The sequence below is a fragment of the Miniopterus schreibersii genome, assembly GCF_964146895.1.
Source record: "Miniopterus schreibersii genome assembly, chromosome: 15".
In the NCBI taxonomy this organism is placed as follows: domain Eukaryota; kingdom Metazoa; phylum Chordata; class Mammalia; order Chiroptera; family Miniopteridae; genus Miniopterus; species Miniopterus schreibersii.
The window spans coordinates 23,206,539-23,232,551 of NC_138115.1; the positions used below are offsets into that span (position 1 = coordinate 23,206,539).

A 26,013-nucleotide genomic window follows, 5' to 3' on the forward strand; every position below is an offset into this window, starting at 1 on the left:
TTATACGTCTATGAGCTTCTGGACTGACTTCTGCATATGTTCAGAATTTTATGTTCAAGATTGTTCTTCACAGCCCTAGCCAGTTTGGCTCAGTGGTTAAAGCGTCAGCCCTCGGACTGGAAAGGTCCTGAGTTCAATTCTGGCCAAGGACACATACCTTGGTTGCAGGCTCGATCCCCGGCCCTGGTCAGGGCTCATTGGGGAGGCAACCAATAGATGTGTCTCTCTTACATCAATGTTTCTCTCTCTCTCCCTTCCACTCTCTCTGAAAAGCAATGAAAAAATATCCTCAGGTGAGAATTAAAAAAAAAAAAAAGACTGTTCTTCACTAATTTCTAGGAATTGGGAAAATCTGGCAGCTACCCAAATTTCCACTTATCTCCATAAACTCCACTGGCTCCATAAACTGAATACCACCAGTCATGGAATCCTAACCGCATTAAAAAGAATGAGCTGGATCTCTGTGTGCTGATGTGAAAGATGGCCAAGACTCACTGATAAAATCGAGTTATTTTTAATGGGTTTTTCCCATGCTTGAGCATGTCTTTCTGTTCTTCTCTCCCTCTCTGGCCATTGCTCTTCTTGCCTGCCCTCCAGGGAGCACAGGACAAGGCCTGGGCATCAGTGCAAACTTTGGGCTGATTTAAAAAACCCAAAACCAAACAAAAAATTGTGTGAGCCAACTAAATACGTCTACAGGCTTGGATTCAGCCTGGAGAATAATGGTGACCTCTTTTAAAAAGGGTAAAGTCCCTACGAATGATACAGTTTAAAGGGTGGTCGTTTGAAATCCACACTCCCTACCCACCCCCACCAGCTGTCTACCCTGCCCTGATCCCACATGCCCCACAGCAGAGGAGGAAGAAAGGCAAAACAGCAAAGAGTATATGGCATTAGATACCATAAGCTGTGTCCAGGCCCCTTTTGGTGCTGACAAGGGTGGGTGAGACATCTATTGAGCAACTTCCAGTTATCTCATCAAGCCTTCACATTAACCTCTGGAGAGAGAGTTTAGATGTCCAGCTTACAGGGGAGAAACCAGAGACCTGGCTAGTTCAAGGGCACAAGGCAGGAAATGGAGGAGCCCTGGGTCATAGCTCATGTTGTCTAATGCCGTGCTCTTTGCTGCTCTGCCCCAGTCTTTTTCCTTTGCTGTGGGGCATGTGGGGATCAGGGCAGGGTAGATGGCTGGTGGGGATGGGTAGGGCGTATGGATTTCAAACAACCACCCTTTATACTGTCTATCATTTGTAGGGACTTCACCCTTTCTAAAACAGGCTGAATCCAGGCCTGTAGACATATTTAATTGTCTCACAAAGTTTTTATATTCTATTTATTTTTTTAGAGAGAGGAAGGAGGAGAAGAGAGAAAGAGAGAGAGATATCAATTTATTGTTCCACTTATTTACGCATTCATTGGTTGATTCTTGTATGTGCCCTGACCAGGGATCAAACCTGCAACCTTGGTGTATCTGGGACAACACTCTAACCAACTAATCTACCCAGCCAGGGCCAGCTCACATAGTTTTTTTGTTTTTGTTTAAATCAGGTACCAACATTTAAAAATGGAGAGATTTTACATGAAAATCAGGTTCCTTTTGAAAAGAATCCATCAAGTCTGGGGCATATTCCACCCGCCACAATGGGGTAGAGCTTAGTAGCTGCTGTCTGGCGTAGACTCCTTACTCCTTCCCAGTTCCCATCTGGCTCCCTTCACTCATGGGCAGTATCTGCCTCGCCCAGGGGGCATCTGAGCTTGAGAACTACCCCCTCCCTGGTGCCTCTTCTGATCTGATTCTCTTCAGATCAAGCAAGTATAGTTGGCATAGTTGGTATTACCAGACTCTGGCAGGGGCCTGAGTGAGAATTAGTGCTAGAGTTTGAACTTGAGCTCCAGGTGTTGGGTCCAAAGTCTCTGCTGTTCCCCAGGGCCTGCTTCGTCCGGTCTGGGGCCATTTCACCAAGAACTCTGTCTCTTTCCTCCTGGGCAGATGCTGACTTTCATCATGCTCGCACGATTGGCTACCCTGTGTCCTGCACCGGTCCTGCAGAGGGTGGACCGGCTCATTGAACCACTCAGGGCCACCTGCATTGCCAAAGTAAGCCCCCTGTCCAGCCCCGTGCACACCTGTGGGCCTTCTGCAGCTCGCTCATAGGTACCATTTACCAAGAACCTCCTGCAGCACGGGACGTATGGGAAGTGCTTATTTTAATCATCATCCTATAAAGTTCTTCTTGTTCCTTCTTATTCTTACCCTTGTATACACAGGGGAACAGACCAGAAGTTGTTGGCAGAGGCTACATAGCTAGCAAATTGCAGAGCTGGAATTCAAATCCAGCTCTGTCTCTGTCGCTCATTAAATATTTCCTGGGTGCCAGGCCTTGTGCAAGGTACTAGGGATACAACATTGAACATGATGGGCTCCCTCCTCTCACATCTAATTGGGAAACTGAGGCAGACTCTTAGTAGTCAATGATTGACTGGTTGATTGATACAGGGCAGCGTTGCTGCTAGACTGGAATGCCTTAGGGTCCAGGGTAGGGATCTGGGACAGAAGGCTGCATGGAAAGATGCAGTGTTGAAAACAGAGCGTGGAACACCAGTAAATACCTGTTGAATGAAAGAACTAATTTGGGTTTTGAACGAGTAAAAAGATTAGTCACAAAGAGGGCAGAGTATTTGAGATTGGAGCTTAAAGAAGAGAGACACCCATAGAGCAGTAATTTCCAAGTAGCAAAATCTTTTAAAAAAAAAAAAAAAATCTGTTTATGTGGATAACACAGATAAAATTGGTAAGTAATTGAAACCTGACCTTATTTCCCTCTTTGTGATATTCATAATATTCTTACATTTTTTTCATAAACTTAGAGGGGGAAATAGTAGTGTATTTGATTATATGGTACTGTACCAGACCCATGTTATCTGCACACTATCACCTTTCTAACACCCCCAAACTCCTGAATTTCAAAAGCACACCTGGCCCCAAGGGTTTCGTACAAGGGATGTGGACCTGCTTGGTCATTTAATCCTCATAGCAGCCCTATAAAAGGAGGCTCCTATTTATAGTTTGTGAAGTGAGGGACAAAAAGGTGATTACCTGAAGTCACAGCTCTGACCTGGCGGAGCCATTCGAACCCAGGACTGTCCAACCCCAATACCAAGCTCTTGACAATCAGATTCTTGAGGGGGAAGAGACTAGTTGTCTGGGTTAAGTCATGGAGGGCCTTTATTCTATAAGCAATGGGGGAATTCCTGAGATTCTCTGAGTAAGCGGGAGAGGGTGAGGGATGCGGAAACAGAAAGCAGACAAGGCACCTTTGATGTTTATTCTCTGGCTACCTCTGCAGAATGGACAGATGACAGCCTAGAAGACTGTCACAGTCATCCATTCAGTGATGTCCTCTGGTACCAAGAGTTTCTTTTAAGCACAATAAAGAGATAGGTCAATGCTTCTTGTCAGGGGAAGATTATGTGAACACTTTATACCAATTGTCACCTTCAATTTATTACAAAAAATAAAGGTAATTTAGATTGGCTGTTTGGAGGTGCTTTAGGTGACTTTGAAGCTAATTTGAACGACAAAGAACCCTCTTGGGAAATCAGCCAGTGTAAAAGCCCAGAGGTGGAAGAAACCCTCAGGAGGCTGGAACCATAGGAGATTGTGAAGCAGGTGGTAGAGAGGAAGCCGAAGAGGCTGTGGTGCAAGGACAGGCTCAGTAAAGGATGGCTCATTGTTGTTTCCCACTTTAGGTCAAAGCTGGTTCGGTGAAGCAGGAATTTGAGAAGCAAGATGAACTGAAGCGCTCTGCCATGAGGGCAGTGGCCGCCTTGCTGACCATCCCAGAAGTGGGAAAAAGCCCCATCATGGCCGACTTCTCTTCCCAAATCAGATCCAACCCTGAACTTGCTGCCCTCTTTGAGAGCATCCAGAAGGATTCTGCTTCAGCCCCCAGCACAGACTCAATGGAGCTCAGCTAGTCCTACTCCAGCCCCTAGATGGGTCCTCAGTCAAGAAAAGGGGACCCACCCAAGCCGAGGTCTCAGTCTCACTGTCCCACCACCAAAGGCCACTGGCCTTTATTCCAAACTTTCTTCTCCTTGGGGGACCTCCTGTTCCAGTTTGGGCTTTACAGTGCCTTCTCCAAGGACTCCAACTCATCGGCCCCCAACCAGAACCTGTAAGGCTGCCAAGCCAACAGTTGGGCCCTTTAACTCAGGACAGCCATTCAAAGCAACAGCAGAATTCTCCAAGCCTTTCACAAAATTGATGAGACTTCACACTGGTCTGTCTGGTTCCTTCAAGCTGGGGAGGCCCTGCCTCACAAAATACTTAGCATTTAGATATACTCTTGTGTTCACAGCTGTGAGGTTAGGAGGCAGCAGGCTGGCCTTTCTTCCCACTCATTTTCATGATTCACTTGATCGAATTGATACACCAAAAATTAATGCTTTGGCTGGACATCTTAAAAACTCAGATTCTACTTCTGAGTTTTTCACATTTTTAGAATTCAAAAAAATATATATATTTCTAATTGGCAGTGATGAACCAGAAATGTTTTCTTGCAGGGGGTAGAGTGGGTAGTGAATTAGAGCTACTGTGTTTTTTAAATTTCAAAACTTGTGAGCAAACTGGGAAACAGTAAAGCATGAAAGTACAAACCATGGTTTGTGTCCTTCTGAGGAAGGTTTTGAACATGTCCCTTTTAGTACTGAGGACACAGAATTAAGTGACAGGCCGAAGAACTTTGTGCTATCCCAGGCTAATAAAAGAGGTCCTAAATTACAACTATTTCTCTGCACAATTCTTCTAGTCAGTACATGTCCCAAGTCAATCTAAAGAAATCATGAAAATGACCAATAATTTACTTAACAAATGTTTCATACTAGGTTTTGGACAGAGGACAGTCAACCTGTAAGACATTTTATCTACTCAAACTAAGAGCCTTAAATCCAGTCCTGGCTAGCACACCAGGAAAATTATAACCAGTGCATTTGTTTTTGGCTCAGTTGATGCAGGATGGTGAAAAGAAAACCATGCTGCTTAAGGTCTTAAACTGCAGCAGTGATTTTCAACTGGTGTACTGCAAGAGTTTTTTAAGCATGCAATACCGTCAGGGACACTGACCTTTTTTGTTGATCCTCACCTGAGGATATTTTTCCCATTGCTTTTTCAGAGTGGGAGGGAGGGGGAGATAGAGAAACATGAATGAGAGAGCCATGACTGGTTGCCTTCCACATGTGCCCCGACTTAGGCTGCAGAGCCAACCAGAGACCCTTCGATGCTCTAACCGAGCCACATCAGCTGGGGCAGGGGCACTGACTGCTTTCTCCTGTTGTCAAAAAATGACAATAGCCTGGCCGGGCATGACTCAGTGGTTGAGCATAGACCTAGGATCCAGGAGATCATGGTTGAATTCCTGGTCAGGGCTCATGCCGGGGTTGCGGGCTTGATCCCGTTGGGGGGCGTGCAGGAGGCAGCTGATTGATGTTTCGTTCCCTTCCTCTTTCTAAAAACCAAGAAACTATTCTTTAAAAACAAAAACACATAGATTCTAGCTGTTGTAGTTGAAAAGGAGTTTTGGGTGTTAAATCTGAGTCCCAAGAGGCCCAATTATCACTAGTTAAGGATCTCACACCTGTAGAAATTATGCCTAAAGCAGCAAACTGGGGGATTTTGTATAAGCGGGATTAGATTGAAAGCCATCTACAAATATCCAAGGTTTATCATATATAGAGGGACTTGTGTGTCATCCTAATTTGTATTCTTGGACAGAAGCTATACGGTGCTATTTCAGCACCAAATAAAAATTTAAAGAAGAAATTCATCTAGATCTTTTCACACATTTTCTCAATCTTCACAAGAACTACACAGGGTAACCTGTCATCCAATTTTACAAAATTGAAGCTAAGAACAACTTGCTCCAAGCTGCAAGGACTTCAAATCAAGGGTTTCAGAACCTACCTTGGTCTAAGGGCCAAGTCTTCTCCAGCTCTAACTAGAGATGACCAAGGCTGGTCTGGGCACCTGAGGCCGGTGCCCTGTAAAGGATCGAGTATCTTTTATAAACCCCTTCCAAATGACAGATTCCAGAACATTAACAGGCAAAAGAACAATCTCTGTGACAAGCTGTCAAAGTAAGAAACTGGAGAGTAAAACCAAGGGTGGAAATGCCAGATGGCAGAATTTTATAGTTTTATTAACACAAATACAATGTGTACACAATCTGTCTATTCATTTTCTTCGCTGCGCAGTCTGGCATTGGGATTGGTGACTCTGATGGCCAGCTGGGCTGCTCTTTCCACAATGGCTTTGCGGTTCTTTGAGGAGACGTTGTGAGCAATCTCAGCACAGTAAGATCTGGAAGAGAATCCGTAAGTAAGGAGCAAGTCAGACGAGAACATACTTGTGTATTCTACTGGGAAGGCAATGGCTTTGGTCGCTTCACCTCCAGAGCCATAGCACTGAGCAAAGAGGGTGCAGGTAAATGGCTGCTGAGTGACATCTGCACATCCCTAAACCCCAACTCCCCAAATTCCATGGTATTAGCAAGACATTTAAAATACTTGCTGTGACAAAAATCACTCTCTCTATCCCTTTTATTTAATCCTCACAGCAGCCTTGTAATCCCGGTATCACCTTCATTTTACAGACAAGGAAGCCAAGGACCACAGAGGTGGAAATGAATTTCCAAATCACATATTCAGTAATGGACGGACCAGGATGCCTCAGCCTTAGACTCCAGGTTCAGAGATTCTCCCTCAGTCTTTCTGGCCAATCTGCCCAGCTCAAGGAAATCTCAGGGAGCTTAGACTTGCTCTGGAAAAGTTTTGGAACTGCAAGTAGCAGAGGAGACTCCAACAGTCTGATTAATCCAAGGGCTCCCTAATCCAGACCACAGACATTTTACTTGTTTGCTGCAGATAAAATTCCAAGTCAAAAGTAACGCTGCCTCAAGCCACCTAGTAAGTAGCAACACCTAACATTTCCCAAGCATACGTATGCCAGGAACTAGTCTCATCCATTCCTCACAGTTAAACCAGACCCCAATTTGATAACAAACTGGTCTATTGAATACATTTCAGTAAGGAGGTGATCTGAAGCCATAAAAGACAAAGAAAAGACACTACCCCTGGGAATTTCAGCAAAAAGACTAAGGAATGATTAAATAAAGCAGTGGGTATACATAGTTTTTAAGATCTCTGTAAGAAAACAGCTTAACAGGCAGACAAGCAGAATAAACAATTTTTTAATTTTATATAAAGGAGTCCACTCAAGCTCAAAGTAGCTGTATTTTAAAAGCGTTTCTATAATCTTTGTTTTTAAGGAGACTAAGTCTTTAAGTTTCTTGTGGCCACACTTTTTGGCTTTTTTCCTCTTCATTTTTCCAAAACAACTCAGGTCTTTCTCCATATGTATTTAATAATCACAATCACACTGTGCATTTTAAATACTTCCCCCTCTGCTTGGGCATTTTCCATATGTGACAATTTTCAATGTACGTAAGTATAGCATTCCACTCAGTGCTGCACTCCCACCGTCCATCAATTATATTTATAATTGTTCAGTTATTGTTGCAATGATCAGCTTATAAAGTTTCCCTGCTTTTTAATTAAGGATAAATGCCCAGAAATGGAGCTTGTGGATTAAAAGCCATGGGTTCAGAGTGTTCTATGGCTCTTGACACTGCAACATTTGCACCACACCATTTTTTGCTACACAACAGGTATTAGATTGCATCTTTCTGTTACAATTCTCTATCAATCTACTTAGTACAGTTTGGGCATCCACCATTATTAATCGCTATGTTCATCCTTTCTAAAGAAAATTTCAATGCCTGGTTAAATCTCCAACCTAGAAAACTCAACCAAAAACGGTTTTGTTCATTTTTATTACCTGTGTCTTTAGTCACTATAGCTAAAAGATCTTAGTAAACATACATACACAGAGATACCAGTTGTGTCTAAATCACTTCCCACAAGCAATCTTTTCTCAACCCACTGCCCTAGTTTTGGCCTAAGCAGACCATAAAGCCTCACACAGAGCTCACTAAGTGTCTAACTTTTAAGTCTTAAAACAATGAGAAAGCAATGCTGTGACCCCTCCACTCATTCTTGCATCTATACAACATTGTGTAAGTGCCCTCTGCCTGCAGTCTTCCTCCTTTTCTCCACCTCTGATGGCACTGAGCTCTACATCAGTGACTCCATTCTTGTAGCAGTCTGAAGATAACTATGGCCACAGTTTAAGTGCTCCTTAGGTCTGAGGCTACCCCTCACATAAAGCAACGTTCTGGAAATGAACGCCAAAAGAACACTGCAGTGTTTGTAGTGTCAAAGTCCTTCTCTTTGGGTCTCTACGTTTTTCTGGACAAGGTGACACCCACTCCACCCCCAACAAGCATTCACTAAGTTCCCAAGAAAATATACAACTTCTCCACATACATTTTGAAAGGTCTAGAGTCCCTTCCAAAAAATGCTCACAGATGCACACTTCTGACACATCAACCCAGAGCTGGGATCCAACTCACTTGTTGCACATCAGCAGCACTTCAAGCTCCTTGACATTGTGGACCAGAAACTTCCGAAAGCCACTGGGCAGCATGTGCTTTGTTTTCTTGTTGCTCCCATAACCGATGTTGGGCATCAAGATCTGGCCCTTGAATCTTCTGCGCACCCTATTGTCAATGCCTCTGGGTTTCCGCCAGTTACGCTGGAAAAAAAACCCAAAACCACACAAGAGGGTTAGTGCCTGTGCACACTAACCCTTTTGCAGGAAAAAAGGGGACCAAATGAAAAGGAAACGTGACAGACAGTCATGTTTGTGTAGCAGGATTTCACTACTTTATATATTACTCTGAGGAAGATAAATAGGAATTATATTTGCAAACCAGGAATATAGATCCACATCCACACTCCTTCTAAGCAAAGGGAAAGCAGACTACACACCAAAGGAACGTGAGGGGATTGTGCACATAGAAAGATGAAAAGCATGGGTTTCCTCATTGCACTCAAGACCCAAGTTTTCTCATCTATAAGGATAATCTACGTCTCATACCTTCATAAGGCTACCTGAAATATGCATATGAGCCTCTAGACACCTCAAAACAGCCGTGTGTGCCTTGTCATTTAAATTTCAATTTACACTTCAAGAGGCTGAGTGGCAATAAATGCCTGGGTTTCTACAGTGAGCTCTTCCACCAACCATACTGGATGGGTCATCTACCAAAGGTAATCTGATTAGGTAATGTTAGAAATCTAACAGCCAATTCAGGAACCCTCTTCTTCACCCCAACACACACTTCCACTTCCATCCCAGGACCACATACCTTAATTTTGACATATCGGTCTGACTGGTGCCGGATGAACTTCTTGGTCCTCTTTTTGACAATCTTGGGTTTCACGAGGGGTCTGAGGGCAGCCATGGTGCCTTTAAAAGAGACAGATACCATATAACAAAGAACAGTCCTGAAAAGAGGATTTCCTTCCCCCGGGCTTTAACCTTGTTGCAGAGTGTCTTCCAATCACCAGCTACGGGGCAAGCTGGGAATGGAATGGGTACCTCTGCCAGGCCTGCTTTCCCTCCCATTTCCGAAGCTGGCAGAATATAAGCCACTCTCCAGACGCGATCCTGGGAGGTTACGAGCCACCTCACCCCCTCAAAGCCAAGAAAGAATACCAATAGCTGACCTAAACCAAACTGGCCCCCAAACGTTCTCAGCCTGCAAAGGGGTAGCAGATCCTACTCCACAGTGTCCCAACCCCCAGATGGTACAATTTCCTTTTAGTTACGCCGGTTGGCAAACTGCATGAGCTGGAGACTGTTTTCTCACCTGTAAAAATGAAGATGCTATTGCACACTGAACACTTGCAGTGCCCAGACCAAAGCAGAGGCTTAGTAAAAAAGAAACCTCTAGATGTACTTCTAAAACGCCTCTGGGTCTTTGAACATACCATTCTACCTGAAGATCAACTCAAAAGTTACCTTCCTCAAGGTGTCCTTTTTGGTAACCCTCCCTTTTTCTGCTGCAGCACCCTTTGTTTTCTTCACAGACATCAGTATGCTTGCACACAGTAGGTACTAAATGAACGCCCCCCCCCCCCCCCCCCGCGCCCCATCAGTTTCAAATTCACAGAGATCCTGTCTCGCTAATAGAATTTCTGGTAACTGAACGAGTCCACTCGCAACTCCGTTTCTTTTTTTCTTTTTTTTTGCAGTCCCGCCGCAGCAGTAACCCCAGGGCCAGAAACTGGAGGAAAGGGAGCGTCGTACAGCAGAAATAGATTTTTTATGCCTGTAACACATGAGCAGATATCGCTGACCTAAGTAACCCAACTACTCGAGCCCTGGCCAGTGAGGCCGCAAATCTCCGATCGCTCCATGCCCAACAGGAGCCCTCTCAGTCTGGCCCCAACCGACGCCCTGCGCCCCCAGGGTTCAAACAAGCTGCCCGCAGCTCTGACTGACCCCAAGCGGCCTCCGTAGGAGAGCAAGCGGCCCTGGTAAGTAAATTTCCATCGCCGGCCGGGTCACTTCGCTGTGTTACTGTACGCGATCCAGCCAGGCGACAAGGATACTACCCACCGAGAGACCACTCGGAAGGACAAGCCTCCTCACCAGGGGGCGATGGGGCCTGATGGAGACCGCAGAGATACAGATGACGAACGATTAAAACTCACCGAACAGGAGATGGCTGCCACCTCCGTAGGCAGCGCCGAGAAAGAGAGGGGAAGGTAGCGCGAGAGGCCTGCTGGGACTTGACCTCTGGGTCCTGGCAGGGAAAAGGCGAGCACTTCCGGCTCTTGGGCATTCAAAAACAAAAAAACGTCAGAGAAATAATACTGAAAAAAGCCGAGGGTTACCTATGTTTTACTAGACGTTGATATCTAGGAGTAGTACTGGATTTTTTCATACCTGTTGTTGGGACTACGTAGAATATTTTGAGTTCTTTCTGAGCTTCTAAGACCTGGTCGGGGCGGGGGTGGGGAACCCACTTCCGCCAGAAGTTGAAGCCGCTCTTCCGCCTCCAGCTTTTAGATTATTTTCTCCCACGTTTCTCCCTCGCTCCAAAGCGCGCCTCTTGGTGGCCAGGAGGAAACAAAACAGATTTCCTAATATTCACTTACGTGAGTTATTGCAGAGTAAATAGCAATGTGCCTATGTATAATAGCTATCATTCAATGGGATTTACTATCCTTCCCACAATTCTATGAAGTAGGTATATTATTTTCCCCATATTACATATGTAGAAAGTGAAATTTGGAGGTTCGGCTACCCTCTCCACACACACGCACACTTCTAACCATTAGACAAAACTGCCAAGTAATTAATTGTTGTTCTTAGCTTTTGGTTTTAAGATTCGTGCGAAAATAAAATTTCAGAAGGGGAAAAAAATGCCCCTCGATTCCACAATACTGATGTCATTAGTGATCTTGATAGGAGTAATTCCTGGAGACAGAAGATAAACTGCATGTGTTCTCAACTGAATGAGAAGTGAGAAGGGAGGAGAGCTAGTGTTGACAACTCCCTCATGAGATTTTGACTGTGAAGGGAAGGGGAGTTCGAGGAGACCCAGAGAAGCGAAACGTGAAATGTGAAGTCAAGTGTCTTGTTCCAGGTCACACAGCTGGCAAACAGTCGAGTTGAAACTAAAACCCCATTGTGTTTGTGACTGCACCACACTTCATGAATCCTGCTTACCCTGTGGTCTGTAGGAAGACATATGTGATCGGGAGCATGGAAACACTGTGTTAATACCTGCCCATATGATGCCTGTCATGAAGGAAAAGGTCTTGACAGGATCAGGTGGGTTAATCAGATAAAGAACTAATGAAGCAGAGAAAATACTTCGAATTGCAAAAGACCCAAGAGATTTGGAAGTAGTAATCCAATGGCTCAGTTTGGAGGGCATGAGAGACACGGTGTTTCTCAGAGGAGGGCACAGAGCTCCTTACACTGCCTGCTGCTTCCCCATGGGCACTGAGATCCCAGGATGAGAGGCTGGGGGTGCCAGGCAGGCGTCTGTCAACATCCCAGGGAATGTGCCTGCTGTATTACCCCAGGCTCAGGGCCCTAACTTTTCCAAACACTCCTCTAGCTACAGCTTCTGAGCAAGAAATCACATCAGCTAGATCACAGGTGACATGAGAAAAACTCCAACGTGGTTTATTTCAAAAGAGCATGGAAACACTCAAAAACTGCACATCTTTCCCTGGACACAGCTGCCTCTGAGACCCTGGACACTTTGCTATAGAGACAGCTAGCCTCAGGCCACCCCACTGAAATTATTTCTTCTGTCTGGCTTTTTGACACTCCTGGTGTCTACAGCTATGGGCTGCTAGCTGTGCTGGTCCCCAGCCCCAGGATGGCTGAGTCTGATATAATCTGGGCCACTCCAACTGACATAGTAGAACTTGGGGGCATCGTAATTGGCACAGGTCATGTAGTTCCAGTTCCTAATGGGCTACCAGTGGTTGCAGTGGTAGGTGGCTGAGTAAGCATGGGGCTTCTGTTGGACACAACTGAATAGTGCCAGACTCCGGTCCATAGTCACAGTAGGCAGGTAGAGCTGCAGCTTGTCCAGGAGGTGTCCCGGCCAGAAGAAATTGGGGTGGGTTCGCTGTGGACCACGGGGCCTCTTCACCTTCAGCTTCCTGGGAAATGAGAAGACACAGGGAAGGTTTTCATGATGGACAGGCTGGGGCTGGGGCTCCTCAGCAGAGCAAACCAACTGTGACCCTAGAGAAGGTGTAGCATTGCACTAAATGTTTCAATACCTCAGTGTTCACCACAGTTCCATGTGGTAGGTTCTGTTACTCTGTCTACCTTACCAGTGAGGATCTGGAGGCCTAGAGAGGATAAGTCATTTCCCCAAGGCTACACAATGACCAAGCGGTAGAGCACAGGCTTGACTTCCAATCTGCAGCCTCTAAAACCCAAACTCTTAAGGGTATGCTATCTATTCTCTAGAAACATTTTAATATGGTGTTCAAGTACAGCCTCTGGAGCCACCATAGATGGACTGAATCCCTGCTCCACTACTTTAACAGATGTGTGACTTTAAGAAGAAATTAACTTTTCTGTACTCAGTTTCCTCTTCTGTAAATTGGGTATGTTAAAAGTAACTTTATTGGGTTGTTGAGAGGATTTAAATGAGTTAACACATGGAAAGCACCCAGAGCAGAGTCTGCCTGGCCCTCTAAGTTGTGTTTCTGCCTCTCAGCTCTTGAGCACTGAGCCCCAGATGCTGTGCTAAGAGCACCACGGAACATGCAGAGTCCCAGGCACCTCCACAAAGTGAGGCTAGATCTCCTCCCCCTTCCCCCCCGCCCCTTCCAGAGTTAGATGATTGTACTGACCTGGTGAATTCCTCAAACTCCTTAAAGTGCATTTTCTTTGGTGGTTTCCTAGTGGGTAAGAGACAAAGAGGTACCTTGTCAGGAGAGGGGAAATCCAGGTTGATGGGGCCTCAGGGATTGGTCCATCTCTGAGTTCAAACCAGAGCTTTGAAAGGAGAATTTTTTCTTTCTGGGTTGGGGCCCTGACTCTGTCCTCCAATGCTCCAGGAGAACACATAGTGGGCTTGGGTCAGCCAGACCTGGGCTCATAACCTGACTGGCTGGGTGACTCTGGGCAAGTCACTTCCCCTTTCAGAGCCTCAGGTCTCTAATTTCTCAGAATGGAGATTAAGTTATGAGAGATGCTCAATAATCTAAATCATTTCTAGGCCCCTGGCTTCTACTTCCCCTGCCAGGGCTGAATCCAGCCTTGGAGATAGGATGGTAAAAACTAACTCTCCAAACCTCGGGCCTGGCAGACATCTCCAATCAACCACAGCACTCTTTCCCAGCAAGCCTGCATTCTGCCTCAGAATCTTACACGGCACAGTCTAAGTAGCAACACAAAACCCATGTCCATCCCTGCCCTAAGTGACCTCTCTTTATCTTTTATATTTGTGGCTTACCTAAACATGGACAAGAGTCCCTTTCTTAGGTTCCCACCTGTGGTCTGTAGCACCCCTGACACTGGGCCCATAATTGGTGAAGGGGCCTCCCAATTCTCTAAGAAGGGTCTCTTTTTTAATCTTTTCCAGGGAGCTTGAGATCATGTAGGATGTGGCCAGGAGAGTAGCTGTGTGACAGTGAGGCAAGATGGCTGCAGACCCCAGACATATGCCGGGGGTGACACTGAGGACTGGCCAGGCTTGGTGACTTGGTTGGACATGCAGGGTTAGGATAGAGACACTGGTGCAATATGACATCCCAAGTATGTCATCAACCCAGCTTCTGTAACTAAAAGACAACAGCAGGGCAGGAGGCAAAGGGAAAGGGGAAGGGGGTCTGACACTCAGCTTGTCGGTCTTCTTAGCCACAGGCTCTTTGAAGCCCAGAGACCTGAGCTGGGATGAAGTTGGGCCGAAGATAAAGTCCGAGTAGTAGCCTCCTGGCTGCCGGATCGGGCGCACTTGGTCCTTCTGGAAAATGATCTTGTCCCCCGGATACAGCAGGGCTGTGAGCAGCAAGAGAAACATGGCCTGCCAGCCCAAGACATGCCCCGCCCCCCCTTTTGTTTAAAAAGATTTTTTTATATACATTTTTTAACTTTTAATTTTTAAATTATTTTTATAGATTCAAAGTAAATTGCAAAAATAGTGCAGAGGGTCCCTTAGACCCTTTCCCCAGCTTCCCCCAACCATGACATGACATATATAGGCATACCTTGTTTTATTGCACTTCGTTTTATTATGCTTCACAAATGGTACTTTTTTTTTTACAAGTGGAAAGCAAAGCCGTCTACCAGTAAAAAGATTATGACTCGTTTTATTGGGATACTGGCTTCTAATTATGGTGGTCTGGAACTGAACACGCAGTATCTCCAAGGTATGCCTGTAACTGTAGTGCAGATCAGGAAATGGAGTTGGTAGAATACTGCTAACTGGATTAGAGACAAGGGAGTTTGTTTATAACCAGGTCCGCAATGGCCCTGGGGCTGGGGTGTAATTAGGGTGGAGCACGAGACCCCATATCCCACTCTGCAGGGGTGTCCTGGTCAGGAGTCCGAGGAGGAGGTGTGTGTGAGGAATTCACCTGAGACTTCAATAGGTTAACTTAGACCTAGCTGATGGCAGTTTTCTCTTTACCTAGAGTTAGTCTCACAGACAACCTTGGGAGACTTTTCTAAGAAGTGCAGTACATAAAAAACGCTGGGCCAGGGTTTTCATCTTCCTGCAACTATGGAGCAGTGCTAGTTCTAAGATGGTAACACCTGGGGCCCTGGCCCAATAGCTCAGTTATTTACAGCATCGTTCCCACACGCCAAGATTGCAATTCAATACCTGGTCAGGGCACATACAAGAAGCAACCAATGAATGCATAAATAAGTGGAACAACAAATTGATGTCTTTTTCTCTCTCTTCCTCTCTCTCTCTCTCGAATCAATAATTTAATAAAAATTTAAAAAGTTGGTAACATCCAAAAACCCCATGTTCTAGAAAATTAGTGAAAGGTTACACTCCTGGTTATTAATGTTGGTTATTTGTGGGGAGTGCAGGTGAAAAAGGAGAAGAGGGAAGGAGATATGTAGCACCACTTCAAAAAAGTATATAGGTTTTTTTAAAAACTACAGTAAAAAAATATATACATGATTTTCAAAAGTGATTACATAATTTTGTGTAAATGGAAAAGAAAAATAGGTTTGTGAAAGGACAGTCACTAAAATATTAATGGTGGTCAACTCAGGCTGGAGGGGGATTTTTATTTTTTTGTGTTCAAAAGAATTTTTTAATGTTTTTTAAAAAATTGATCTTAGTGTCCGGCCGGGCATGGCTCAGTGGTTGAGCATCGACCTAGGGTCCAGGCAATCGGGGTTCGATTCCCGGTCAGGGCACATTCCCAGGTTGTGGGCTAGGCAGCCGATCAATGACTCTCTAATCATTGATGTTTCTCTCTCTCTCCCCCTCCTTTCCTCTCTCTGAAATCAACAAAGATATGTTAAAAAAAAAAAAAAATTTGATCTTAGAGAGGAAGGGAGAGGAAGAGAGAGAAACATCAATGTGGGAGCAACACATCCATTGGCTGCCTCCTGCACGCCCCCTACTGGGGATTGAGCCTGCAACCTAGGCATGTGCCCTGACTGAGAATTGAACCGGTGACCTCTTGATTCATGGGTTGACACTCAACCACTTAGCCACACCAGCTGGGCTGTTTTCAAAAAAATTTAAGTGAGCAAGTATTATTTATAAAATATGGGGGAGAAAAACAATGAAGCTATATTTGCTGGGGAGAGGGGAAATGCCTCAATGTTCTAGAATTCTGGCCCACAAGCTTGAGACCTGGAGTCTGAGCTCACCAAGTTCTAGTCTAGAACACATCCTTGAAAGTCCCAATGCTTGTGCTTGTCTATAGCAAAGCAAGCCTCTGTCATAAAAACAGCCAACAGATAGTGGCCAGGACAGTGGAACTTGTACACTTCCAGTATTCTTGAAACCCCATCTAACAGCAAAACATGCCAAGCTGTTCTTCCCCTCCCATCCTTCCTTCTTCCCAGTGTCCCCACCACAGGCCACAGTGGCTCTAGTCACAGATGGAACTTGGTCTTTCCATCTAGGCCAATCAAAGGCAAGAGGAAGCCAACCACAGATGCTCCTGTGTCCCCATGAATATGAGATCCTGGCAAAAGGGGAAGCTCACAGACCCAGGAGCTAGCAAAAGCCACCATGGAGAGAATACATAGTTGCTTGATGTTCTGGCAGGACAAAGAATCCACATCCAGAAGAAATATCTGACCCACAAGAGTAGTCTGTGGTGCATGGCAAGCCTGCCTACATTTCAGAAGACAGCTGCAGCTCCACCAATAACCCAGATGAAGGGATGTAAAGATTAGGGAAGACAAGGCTCCCTGAGGAAGGAGGAAGGGAGGATGATTTGGTGAAAAGTCAGTGCTCAGAGCTGCAGGATCTCCTGTCTCTGTCCCCCCAGCTGAGGCAAGGCAGCAAGTGGCCACCCAGTAAGGATGTGCAGCATGTGCAGGAAACAGTGACCATTTAGGTTGGTTTGTTCCTGAAGGCCCTTGGTCACATCCTCCTGGATAGACCTGTTATGGCTGAATTGTGTCCCGCCCCCAAATTAATATGTTGAAGCCCTAACTCCTAGAACCTCAGAATTTGTATTTGGAGATAGGGCCTTTCAAAAGGTGATGAAGCTAAAATAAGGCTGTTAGGGTGGACCCAAATCCAATCTGACTAGTGTCCTTATAAGAGGAAATATGGACACTAAGAGAGACACAGGGGTATATGTGCACAGAGAAAAGACCATGTGCAGAGGCCGCCAACCCAGGATTGAGGCCTCAGAGGAAACCAATCCTGCTGGCACTTCGACATTGGACTTCTGGCCTCCAGAGTTGTGAAAAAATAAATTTTCTGTTGTTTAAGCCACCCAGTCCGAGGTATTTTGGTATGTCAGCGCTAGCAAACTAATATAAGACCCTAGGTCTTATACATTTAGCACTTGTTTCCCTTCCCCTTGGGAAAGGATGGAAATAATAAATTGTGACTGTTAACTGGTTTTTTTTAAGCAAGACTTTTGTTACTTTTCTCTTTTTGATTTTTAAGATAGAGAGTAAGAGAAAGAGAGAGAGAGAGATCGGCCTGCTGCTCCACCTATTTATGCATTCATTGGTTGCCTCCTATATGTGCCCTGACCGAGGATCAAACCCATAACCTTGGCATATAGGGGCAACACTCTAACAAACTGAGCTAGCAGGCCAGGGTGTGACTGTTAACTCTTGTTCTTGGGTAATTCTCACCACTCTCTGTGTGCCCTTTCTCAGAAAAACTCATTTCCCAGTATGGTCACAGCTTCTGCAAAGTTCCTACGGGAAAACCTCTGCCCTCATGCAGCTTGCCGTTCACGTTTTTTAAGCACAGAGAGGAACCTACCTATTACATTTATAAATTCATCAACTTGGGATGCCAGCATTGCTCTGTGGTCATCAGGAAAATATGGAGACACCTCCTGCCCCCACCTCTCAGAAGCACACACTCTGCCCAGAGACATGGAGGGTTCAGGTCCATTTGGATGTATGAAAACACAATTTTTCCCTCAAGCAGAGGGTGGAACCAGCATGGAAATCTCCATATTGAGCCTCTTGTCTGAGCAGAGAGCAAAGGGCATCAGCAAAACCTGACTCCTGATGTATTCCTATCTCAGTGTTGCAGAAAAACCAAAAAACAGGTCTGACCTAGGGAGGTGGTTTTGGAAACTGATAGCAGTTTCACTTCTATCAAATCTCTCTCTTTGAAATTGGGATTGTTCCTTTATGCTCAACTTCAGGGCTGCCTTGCCCAGAACTTCTGTCCTTGGAGCTTCCTGCTCTAGAATGCCAATTCACCAAGCTCAACTGGGGAACCCAGACCTCCAGGCATGTACAGGATTCTAAAACTCCCATCTAACAGCAAAACAGGCTTGACTGTTCTTTCCCTCCTCCCCCTCCTTCCCAATGTCCTCACCACAGGCTGCAGCAGCTTGGCTGGGTGCATGTCAGCTGGGGAGGAACAAACCTCAGGTGGACACCTGAGGCATTTTTCTGGGGCCAGTCCCCAAGGCCCTTACCTTTTATGAGGATGTCTTCTGTCAGTGGGAGTCTGTAGTACTCACAGAGCTTCTGGCACTGCAGGTAGACCAGGAAGGTGTCCCCGCGGAACAGGTTGATAAGTCTATCCATCTTCCTACCGATGGTGGATGGGAGGCAGTGGTTGTCAAAATGTTTATTCCCACTGCGCACCAGGCGGCACCGCTCTGTGTACTGGATGGAGGGGATCGTGAGCTGCAAGGAGAACAGAAGTTGGCACACACTTCCCTTCGCCTTGCCTCTTTCCTCCTGGCCTAAAGGCTGACAATCTACTTTTCCCCACTAGGCCCCAGGAGGGGCAATGGCAAAGAATGTACAGTGGGACACCAAGTTCAGGTTTTGAAGTCAGCGACTCCGGAGAAAAGTCACACACGGTCAAGGTTACCTTTGAAGAACACTTGAATGATCAGCGCATGCAGCCCTGTATAAAGATTTGCACACGTGATTGTGTAATATATACAATAGTGTGTAGTGCAACTGCCCCACATGTGTCCCATTGAAACATTACATTCAAGGGTTTAGTTGCATGAGAATTTAAATTAGGTGCAGCCATCTGTGACTTTGAGGTGGAAGCCAAACGTCAAGGATGGCAGAGTGAGGTAGGAGAGGCCTGGGCAGTGTGTAGTCACTTTTGGCCTTCTTATTTGTTTATTTATAAGAAAATAAAATCTATTTTATTAAAACTTCTAAAGCCAGAATCAGTAAAGTACAACTTATAGGCCAAATCTGGCCCACCACCTGTTGTTTTTGTTTGTTTGTTTTAATCTTCACCCAAGGATATTTTTTTCCATTGGTTTTCAGAGAGAGTGGAAGGGAGGGAGGGAGGGAAAGAGGGAGAGAGAGAGAAACATCAATGTGAGAGCGACACATCAATTGGCTGCCTCCCGCATGCATCCCGACTGGGGTCAGGAGTAGAGCCTGCAACCGAGCCTGCAACCCTAGCCAGAATCAAACTCAGGACCCCTCAGTCTGCGGGCTGGCGCTCTAACCACTGAACAAAACCAGCTAGGGCCTACTACCTGTTTTTTTAAATAAAGTTTTATTGAAATACAAGTGCACTCATTTGTTTAGCTGTGGTCTGTGGCTACTCCTGTGCTCCAATGGCAGAGCTGACTGGTTGTGACAGACACAATAGGGCCCAAAAAGCCTAAAATATTTATTATCTGGCCACTTACTAGGAAAGTTTGCCACTCACTGCTCTAATTTTTTGGGTTTTCTTGTCATGCAACTGAATCAGATCTTAGTTGGTATAGCACTTATCAATACCTAACATTTTATTATATATAAAACATTAAAATATGTATCTATATGTAGTATTATACTAATATTGTCTGCCTCCATGGCTAGACTCCCCAGACTGGCAGCTTCTTGAGGACAGGGGCTCTTTTGTTGTCTGCAGCACCTAAAAGAGTGCCTGGTATGTCACAGGCTCTCAAAAAATATTTATTGGATGAATTAATTCAGGCAATCAATTCTTCCTTCCTTACTGGTCGTGTATTTCTAGTTCCCACTGTGATGAAGACACAGCCCTGGTCTCAGGATGCAAAGTCATAATTAAAGAATGGGAGGAGGGGCCCTAGTCAGTGTGGCTCAGTTGGTTGGGCATCATCTTGTGCACTTGAAGGCTTGCAGATTAGATTCCTGGTCAGGGCACATGCATGGGCTGTGGGCTCGATCCCAAGTAGGGTGTGTGCAGGAGGCAGCTGATCAATGTTTCATTCTCACATCAATGTTTCTCTCTCTCTCCCTTACTCTCTCTCTAAAAATCAATTTAAAAATCTAAAAAACAAAACAAAACAAAGCAATGGGAGGAGGAGAACCTGATACTTTCAGAAACATCATCTCATTTCATCTTCACTGAAACCTTGTGGGGTAGGTATGGTTCTTATTATCCAAATGAGGGAACAAAAATGTAAAGCACCTGCCCCCTAGTTCCCCCAGCTAGAAGGTGGTGCAGGTATAGAGGATTTTCCCAGTGCCCTCCCCCTTTGGCAAGGGTACCTTGCTCTGCCGCTTCCTCTCCCGGTACCGCTTGCCAACGTCCTCCATCTCCTCCAGGGTCAAGGGCCTTGCCTCCATCTGGGTGTCAACCACAGGTACAGTCAGCAGGTCCATCTTGGGAGACTGTGGGGCTAAATTTACCTGCTTCTTGGACAGATGCTGTGTGGAAACTCTGTGCTTGGCAGACCTATAATCTGGGGTTGGAGAGAAGAGACAAAGGAAGAACTGAGAGGCTGCCCAGCCATGAAATCTGTCAAGCAGTTAAACAGTGTCACCAAGCAAGCGCTAGGCCATCCCTCTGCTCATATCCCATATGTCCAGTCACTGCCACCTGAAATGCACCTTGAAGGTGCCCTTTCTCTCCATCTCCACTCTGGCCTCCCTCATACAAGACGCCTCCTCCCTCTCCTGCACCATGGCTTCAGCCTTCCTGTTGCTGTTGTTATCCTCTAGCATCCTGTTTTCACCAAACAGAAAACAAGACCTTTAAAAGATATAAACCACATCACTTCATTCCCCTGCTTAGAACTCTCTCTGGGCTTCCCACAGCACTTAGACTAAAACCCAGAATCCTCTCTCTGGTCTGCAAGGCTCTGCAGGACCTGGCCTCAGCCGACCATTCACCTCGTCCACCTGACCCATCTCCTACTGCTCACTCCTCACTCACTCCATACAGCCACCCTCTTTTATTTCTGTCCCCCGAAGACTTTCCTGTCTCAGGGACTTTGCCTTTGCAGTTACATCTGCCTAAGATGTGCTTCCCAGGCAGGCTCCTTTCTCATCAGTCACTCAGGTGTCAGCTCTGATTTCTAGTTTTCAGAGAGGCCTGCTCTGACCAGCACCCTCTCACTCTGACCTATTGTCTTCAAAGCATTAATCACTACTGGACATCATCTTGGGTAACCTTTTCCATGGAAACTCATTGAAGACAGAGGTGTTGGCTTTTTCACTGCTATGTTCCCATTCTTAGAATAGTCTAGCACATAGTAGGTGCTCAACAAAGATCCAAATGAATGAGAGCACACCACTGCTCCTGCCTTGGTTCAGGCCTGCATTGTCCCAGGCTGAAATGAAACTCAGGCCCTGCTACCTTCTGGTTTTGAGACAGTGGAAAGGTGGTCAATCTCTCTGAGCTTCAGCTTCCTCCTTGAAAAGCATGAATAGCAGCCCTGACATCTGGGGACTTGAAGATCAAATTGTGTGAATGCTGTGGGTAAAGTTACCCAGCCTAGAGAGGGTGCCCCCAAAGGCTACCACCTTCTCTCTTGTGAGCCAGGCACCCAGACTCTTGACACTGCTACCCCTTTAGGCAAAGCAAGTGTGCTTACCTTACTTGCTGAGGATCTCCACAGGAAAAAACTCAGCTATGACAGCTGTGACAGCACCATTTAAGAAAATACCTATTGCTTGGCTTCAAGTCTATTTATTGAGAAATAATAGGCTCCAAATACCTTTGCTGCAAATACGCATTGCAGCACACTGTGGTCAATGGCTTGCAGCCAACTACATGGATAGCGATTAGCTTTGGTGATTTATAATGAAAAGGCCAAAAGAGCATGGGTCGGAAAGCACCTCCAACTCAAGGTGACCCTGAGGATGCGTTGGACAAGAAGGGTGCGGGAGATTACTGCTCTGGGGGTGTTAACACCCAGGAGGTGACTGTGGAAGCATGCAGGTTCCCTGGGACCCTGAGAGGGCAGAGACCCTGCCTGAGGGTGAGGATGCCTCTGCCCAGAGGCTTGTTGAGACTAGAGGTTGGAAATCTGCATGCTGTGTTGTGAGTGAAGCTCCCAGGGACTGAGGAATGACTGCTTTCAGGTTGCTGCCTGCTGTCCCCAAAAGAACCAACCAGTGAGGATGCTGAGCACCCAGCTCAGTGTGACTGGGAACTTCAGAGGCCCTGCCCCAAATCTTCACCTATGTAAGGTAAGGAACCCCTTCTACTAGCCCCCGGGGTTCTTACATGACCTTAGGGAGGACAAGGAGCTCCTCCTCCCCAAATATGTCTGAAATTAAATTCCTGCCAACCCAGCAGGTGGGGGCAAAGCAAGATTTGCTTCATTTGGAAAAAGAAAGATGTGGTTATATATGGTGGGTGGTAGTTAAAGGAGGGTTTTAATGTTATCTGTAGGTGTTCAGTTTTTCTTTACAACTAAACTATAAAGAAGCATGATGCACCCTTGTGTTGCGAATTCATATCCAGAGCTATGGTAAGTACATTTCTAATTTGCCTCTGTGTTTTGTGTGGACAGATGTGGCTCCAGAAGCACATGGCTTGGCAAATGGAACTTGAGCTGTGCACAACCTGTACAACTGTTCACAGCAGCCCTGCTAATACCTCTGATAATATTAGATACCTCTAGAATATCAAAGTAAACTTTCCAGTAAACTCTAAAAGTGTTAATTCTGGTTTCTGAATTTTAGTTAACTTTTTATCAATAAGGTGCAGATTAGTAGTAAGAAGGCCTTGGGACCACATACAAATAGAAAGGCGTAGCATTTGGCTTCTCAGCCTATCAAGTGGGCTTTGGTGGGCTGAAACTACCCTCTGAGAATCATCCTCTAAGGATAACAGCTGGGCCTAATCTAATTTTTAATGGATAAGGTAGCCTGGTACTCCAGAAAATACCTACTCCTTAGTTGATCTCTGGGCCTGGAAATTCCAGAGGTTTGGCCTACCTACAGTAAACCAAAGTTGGAGAACACACTCAGGAAATGAGCCAAGGCTGCATCTACTATGCTTGTTCCAAGACTGGGGAAGTGGAGGCATGGGGGTGGGGTGGATACATACAATCTTTTGTAGATGACAGGGAGGTTCTCTGCTGGGTCAAAGACCACTGCTTGTAGGTGTTGGCCAGGATATCCATAGTGATGCTGTTGTGCTTCCCCAGAGAGCTGAGATAGATCACAATATCCTCTACCTCCTGGTTTTCCAGAGGGATCCCAACCTGGAGAAGAGAAGCCCCAAAGTGGACAGGCTCCAATCCAAACATCATACCAGGCCAGCCAAGGCCTTGTCAGCCTTGCTCCACCTTTCAGTCTGGTTTTATCTACAGCCACTCCCAGCTCACATCCAAGTTCTCTACCACAGGAGCTCAGAGCCCTTTCCTGGCCTTGAACACACTCTGTGCTTTCTCACCCTCTGCCATTACTCAGATGTTTTCCTTTCAATGCCTGAAAAACTCCTATCCTTCCCTCAAAACCTGGTCTAGATATGCCATCATCTTTACAGAGTCTGTTAGTTTGTACTCTGGGCTCCCACCTGGCTTCATACCAGTCTCAATGCCAGCTTTCACATGATGGATTTGAAGGATTTCACATGTCTATCATCCTTGCCCATGAGGGACACATAAGCCTCCCTTAACTGAAAGAAAATAGGATTAGAAATATGATACATGTTACTTTTTTAAGTTCTGAGCAACTTTGGAGGAATATAAAAAGCTTGCCACCCATACTGAATATTCAAGAAGAAAAGTTTTAGCCCAGCTGGGTGAGTGTCATCCCATGTACCAAGAGGTCACTGGTCCAATTCCTGGTCAGGACACACGCCCAGGCTGTGGGCTTGATCCCCAGTAGGGGGTGTGCAGGAGGCAGCCGATGGATGTTTCACTCTGACATCAATGTTTCTGTCTCTCTCTCCCTCTCCCTTTCTCTCTAAAATCAATAAAAAAAAGTATTTGTTTTTAAAAAGAAAAGCTTTAAAGGGGATATAAATTTGTTCTTCAGCTTCTTTAGACAGCAGTCATTGTTATTGAGCTTTCTTTAAAGCAGATCAGAATTCTTCAGGTATGAAAGGATTCAATGTTTTATCTTCTTGGTTATGATGATTAAAAACCATTTATCTTTTTGTTGTCTTAATGCTTTGAAATGTTGTTCAGATAAGTACATGTTATAAAATGATGATGTGAAAACTGTGGTGATTTAAAACCATAAAAGGTGTGGTAGTCAGCTTCCTAGAATTATTTATAAGGTACCTTGGATTTGAAGTATATAAAAACTTAATTCAATCAGACCAGGAGTCAGCAAACATTTTCCATTAAAGGGCCAGAAAGTAAATATTTAGGCTCCATGAGCCATATGGTCTCTGTCATAACTACTCAACTCTGCCATCATAGCATGAAAGCAGCCCTGACAATCCATAGATGAATAAGTGTGGCTGTGTTCCAATAGAACTTTATTTACAAAAACAGGAAGCAGCTGGATTTGACTCCTGGGCCATAGTTAGCAGACCCCTGCAAGACCAATAGAACCTTCTATAATGATGGAAATGTTCTCAATCTGTGTGGTCCGATAGAAGAACTGCTTATCACATGTGACTACTGAGAACTCAAAATGTGGTTGGTGTGACTGAGGAACTGGATTTTTAATTTTATTTATAATTAATTTACATGTGGAATAGCCAGTGAAAAGTGTGGTCCATGGACCAGTACCATGGGCATCACTGGGAGCTGCACAGAGATACTGAGTTAGAAGCTGCGTTTTCATAAGACCTCTATGTGATTCATATGCCAGTGACAGTTGGAAAAGCTCTAGAAGGTTCTAGAGGCAGGACTGAAGGCCCAGCAATCTCAGAGTTCAGTTCTGGGGTCTGATGGGCAGCTGGCTGGTAATGGGATCAGCTCTGTAGAATTTCCACTCAGACTTTCAGGGTCCGACCCATGCAGGGGAGGTGTTAGGGGTCTGATGTGGCTGCAGGTTAAGCCACATTTTCCAATCTGGCTTTATAAGTAATAAGATTGATTCTGTAGTTTGAGTTCCCTGAGCCTCCTTTTCAATTGGTCCAGGACCTCAAGTGGCAGCATGGATACCTCCCCCACTCAGGCCAGCCTAGAGGGAGCACTGGAGGTACTTACTGTCTTCAGAGCCATAATGAACTTCTCCCTGGAGATCCTATTGTTCTTGCTCTGGTCTACCTTGTTAAATATATCCTGGATCTTGATCCTGTGGCTGTGCAGGTAAGAGTACAAGGCCAACAGGGCAGGGGGCTTGGGCAGTCGGAGCTGGGGCACCGGTTCTTGGGCAGGTTGGAGGCATTTCTTCTGAAAGAGGCAAGCAAGTGGGGCAGAAGGGAGCGTTAAGGGGAGACAGGCCAATGGAACATGATCCCCAGAGTTAGAGAGAAATGGGAGAGAGAGGCTGAGCAGATCTAAGCAGATAGCAAGACGTGTGCATAGAACACTGGATTCAGGCAGCCATGGGACAGTTGCATTCTGCCACAGAACTCCTGGGAGACTTTGCTTTGCTGGGCCTTCGTCTCCCTTCAGAAACAAGAGGTTTGAACAATATGAAAACTAAAATTTCATTCTTACCCACATCTCTCTTGTCAGATCAGTCAGTATTATAGTCCCACTGGGCTCTCAGGGCACCAAAATACATGCCCCTGCCTA

General features: G+C 45.6%; 3 protein-coding genes across 6 annotated transcripts in view; 1 reads left to right on the forward strand and 2 right to left on the reverse strand.

Moving 5' to 3' along the window:
- CAND2 (cullin associated and neddylation dissociated 2 (putative)) overlaps nt 1–6,222 on the forward strand; it is a 33,850-nt gene extending 27,628 nt beyond the window's left edge. For all 3 annotated transcript variants that reach the window (XM_081160041.1, XM_081160042.1, XM_081160043.1), the window contains 2 exons: nt 1,991–2,098; nt 3,751–6,222. In XM_081160041.1, coding sequence (XP_081016167.1) covers nt 1,991–2,098; nt 3,751–3,978 — 336 coding nt within the window. In that variant the 3' untranslated portion in view covers nt 3,979–6,222. The remainder of the gene's footprint in view (nt 1–1,990; nt 2,099–3,750) is intronic.
- Nucleotides 6,164–10,758, reverse strand: RPL32 (ribosomal protein L32). 2 transcript variants are annotated; one of them, XM_081160061.1, is made up of 4 exons: nt 10,678–10,758; nt 9,327–9,427; nt 8,529–8,710; nt 6,164–6,358 (listed from the first exon to the last, which is right to left on the reverse strand). In XM_081160061.1, exons 2-4 carry the CDS (start codon nt 9,420–9,422, stop codon nt 6,229–6,231), a joined length of 408 nt encoding a protein of 135 aa, XP_081016187.1. In that variant the 5' UTR covers nt 9,423–9,427; nt 10,678–10,758; the 3' UTR covers nt 6,164–6,228. The 2 variants fall into 2 exon arrangements, with proteins under 2 accessions (XP_081016187.1, XP_081016188.1); XM_081160062.1 differs by having other exon boundaries at nt 10,466–10,723.
- A 1,380-nt stretch (nt 10,759–12,138) lies between these two features.
- EFCAB12 (EF-hand calcium binding domain 12) lies at nt 12,139–25,659 on the reverse strand. Its single transcript, XM_081160057.1, has 7 exons — nt 25,480–25,659; nt 23,418–23,574; nt 20,627–20,820; nt 18,607–18,820; nt 14,350–14,506; nt 13,357–13,404; nt 12,139–12,651 (listed from the first exon to the last, which is right to left on the reverse strand). Exons 1-7 carry the CDS (start codon nt 25,492–25,494, stop codon nt 12,462–12,464), a joined length of 975 nt encoding a protein of 324 aa, XP_081016183.1. The 5' UTR covers nt 25,495–25,659; the 3' UTR covers nt 12,139–12,461.
- Between the last annotated feature and the right edge of the window lie 354 nt (nt 25,660–26,013).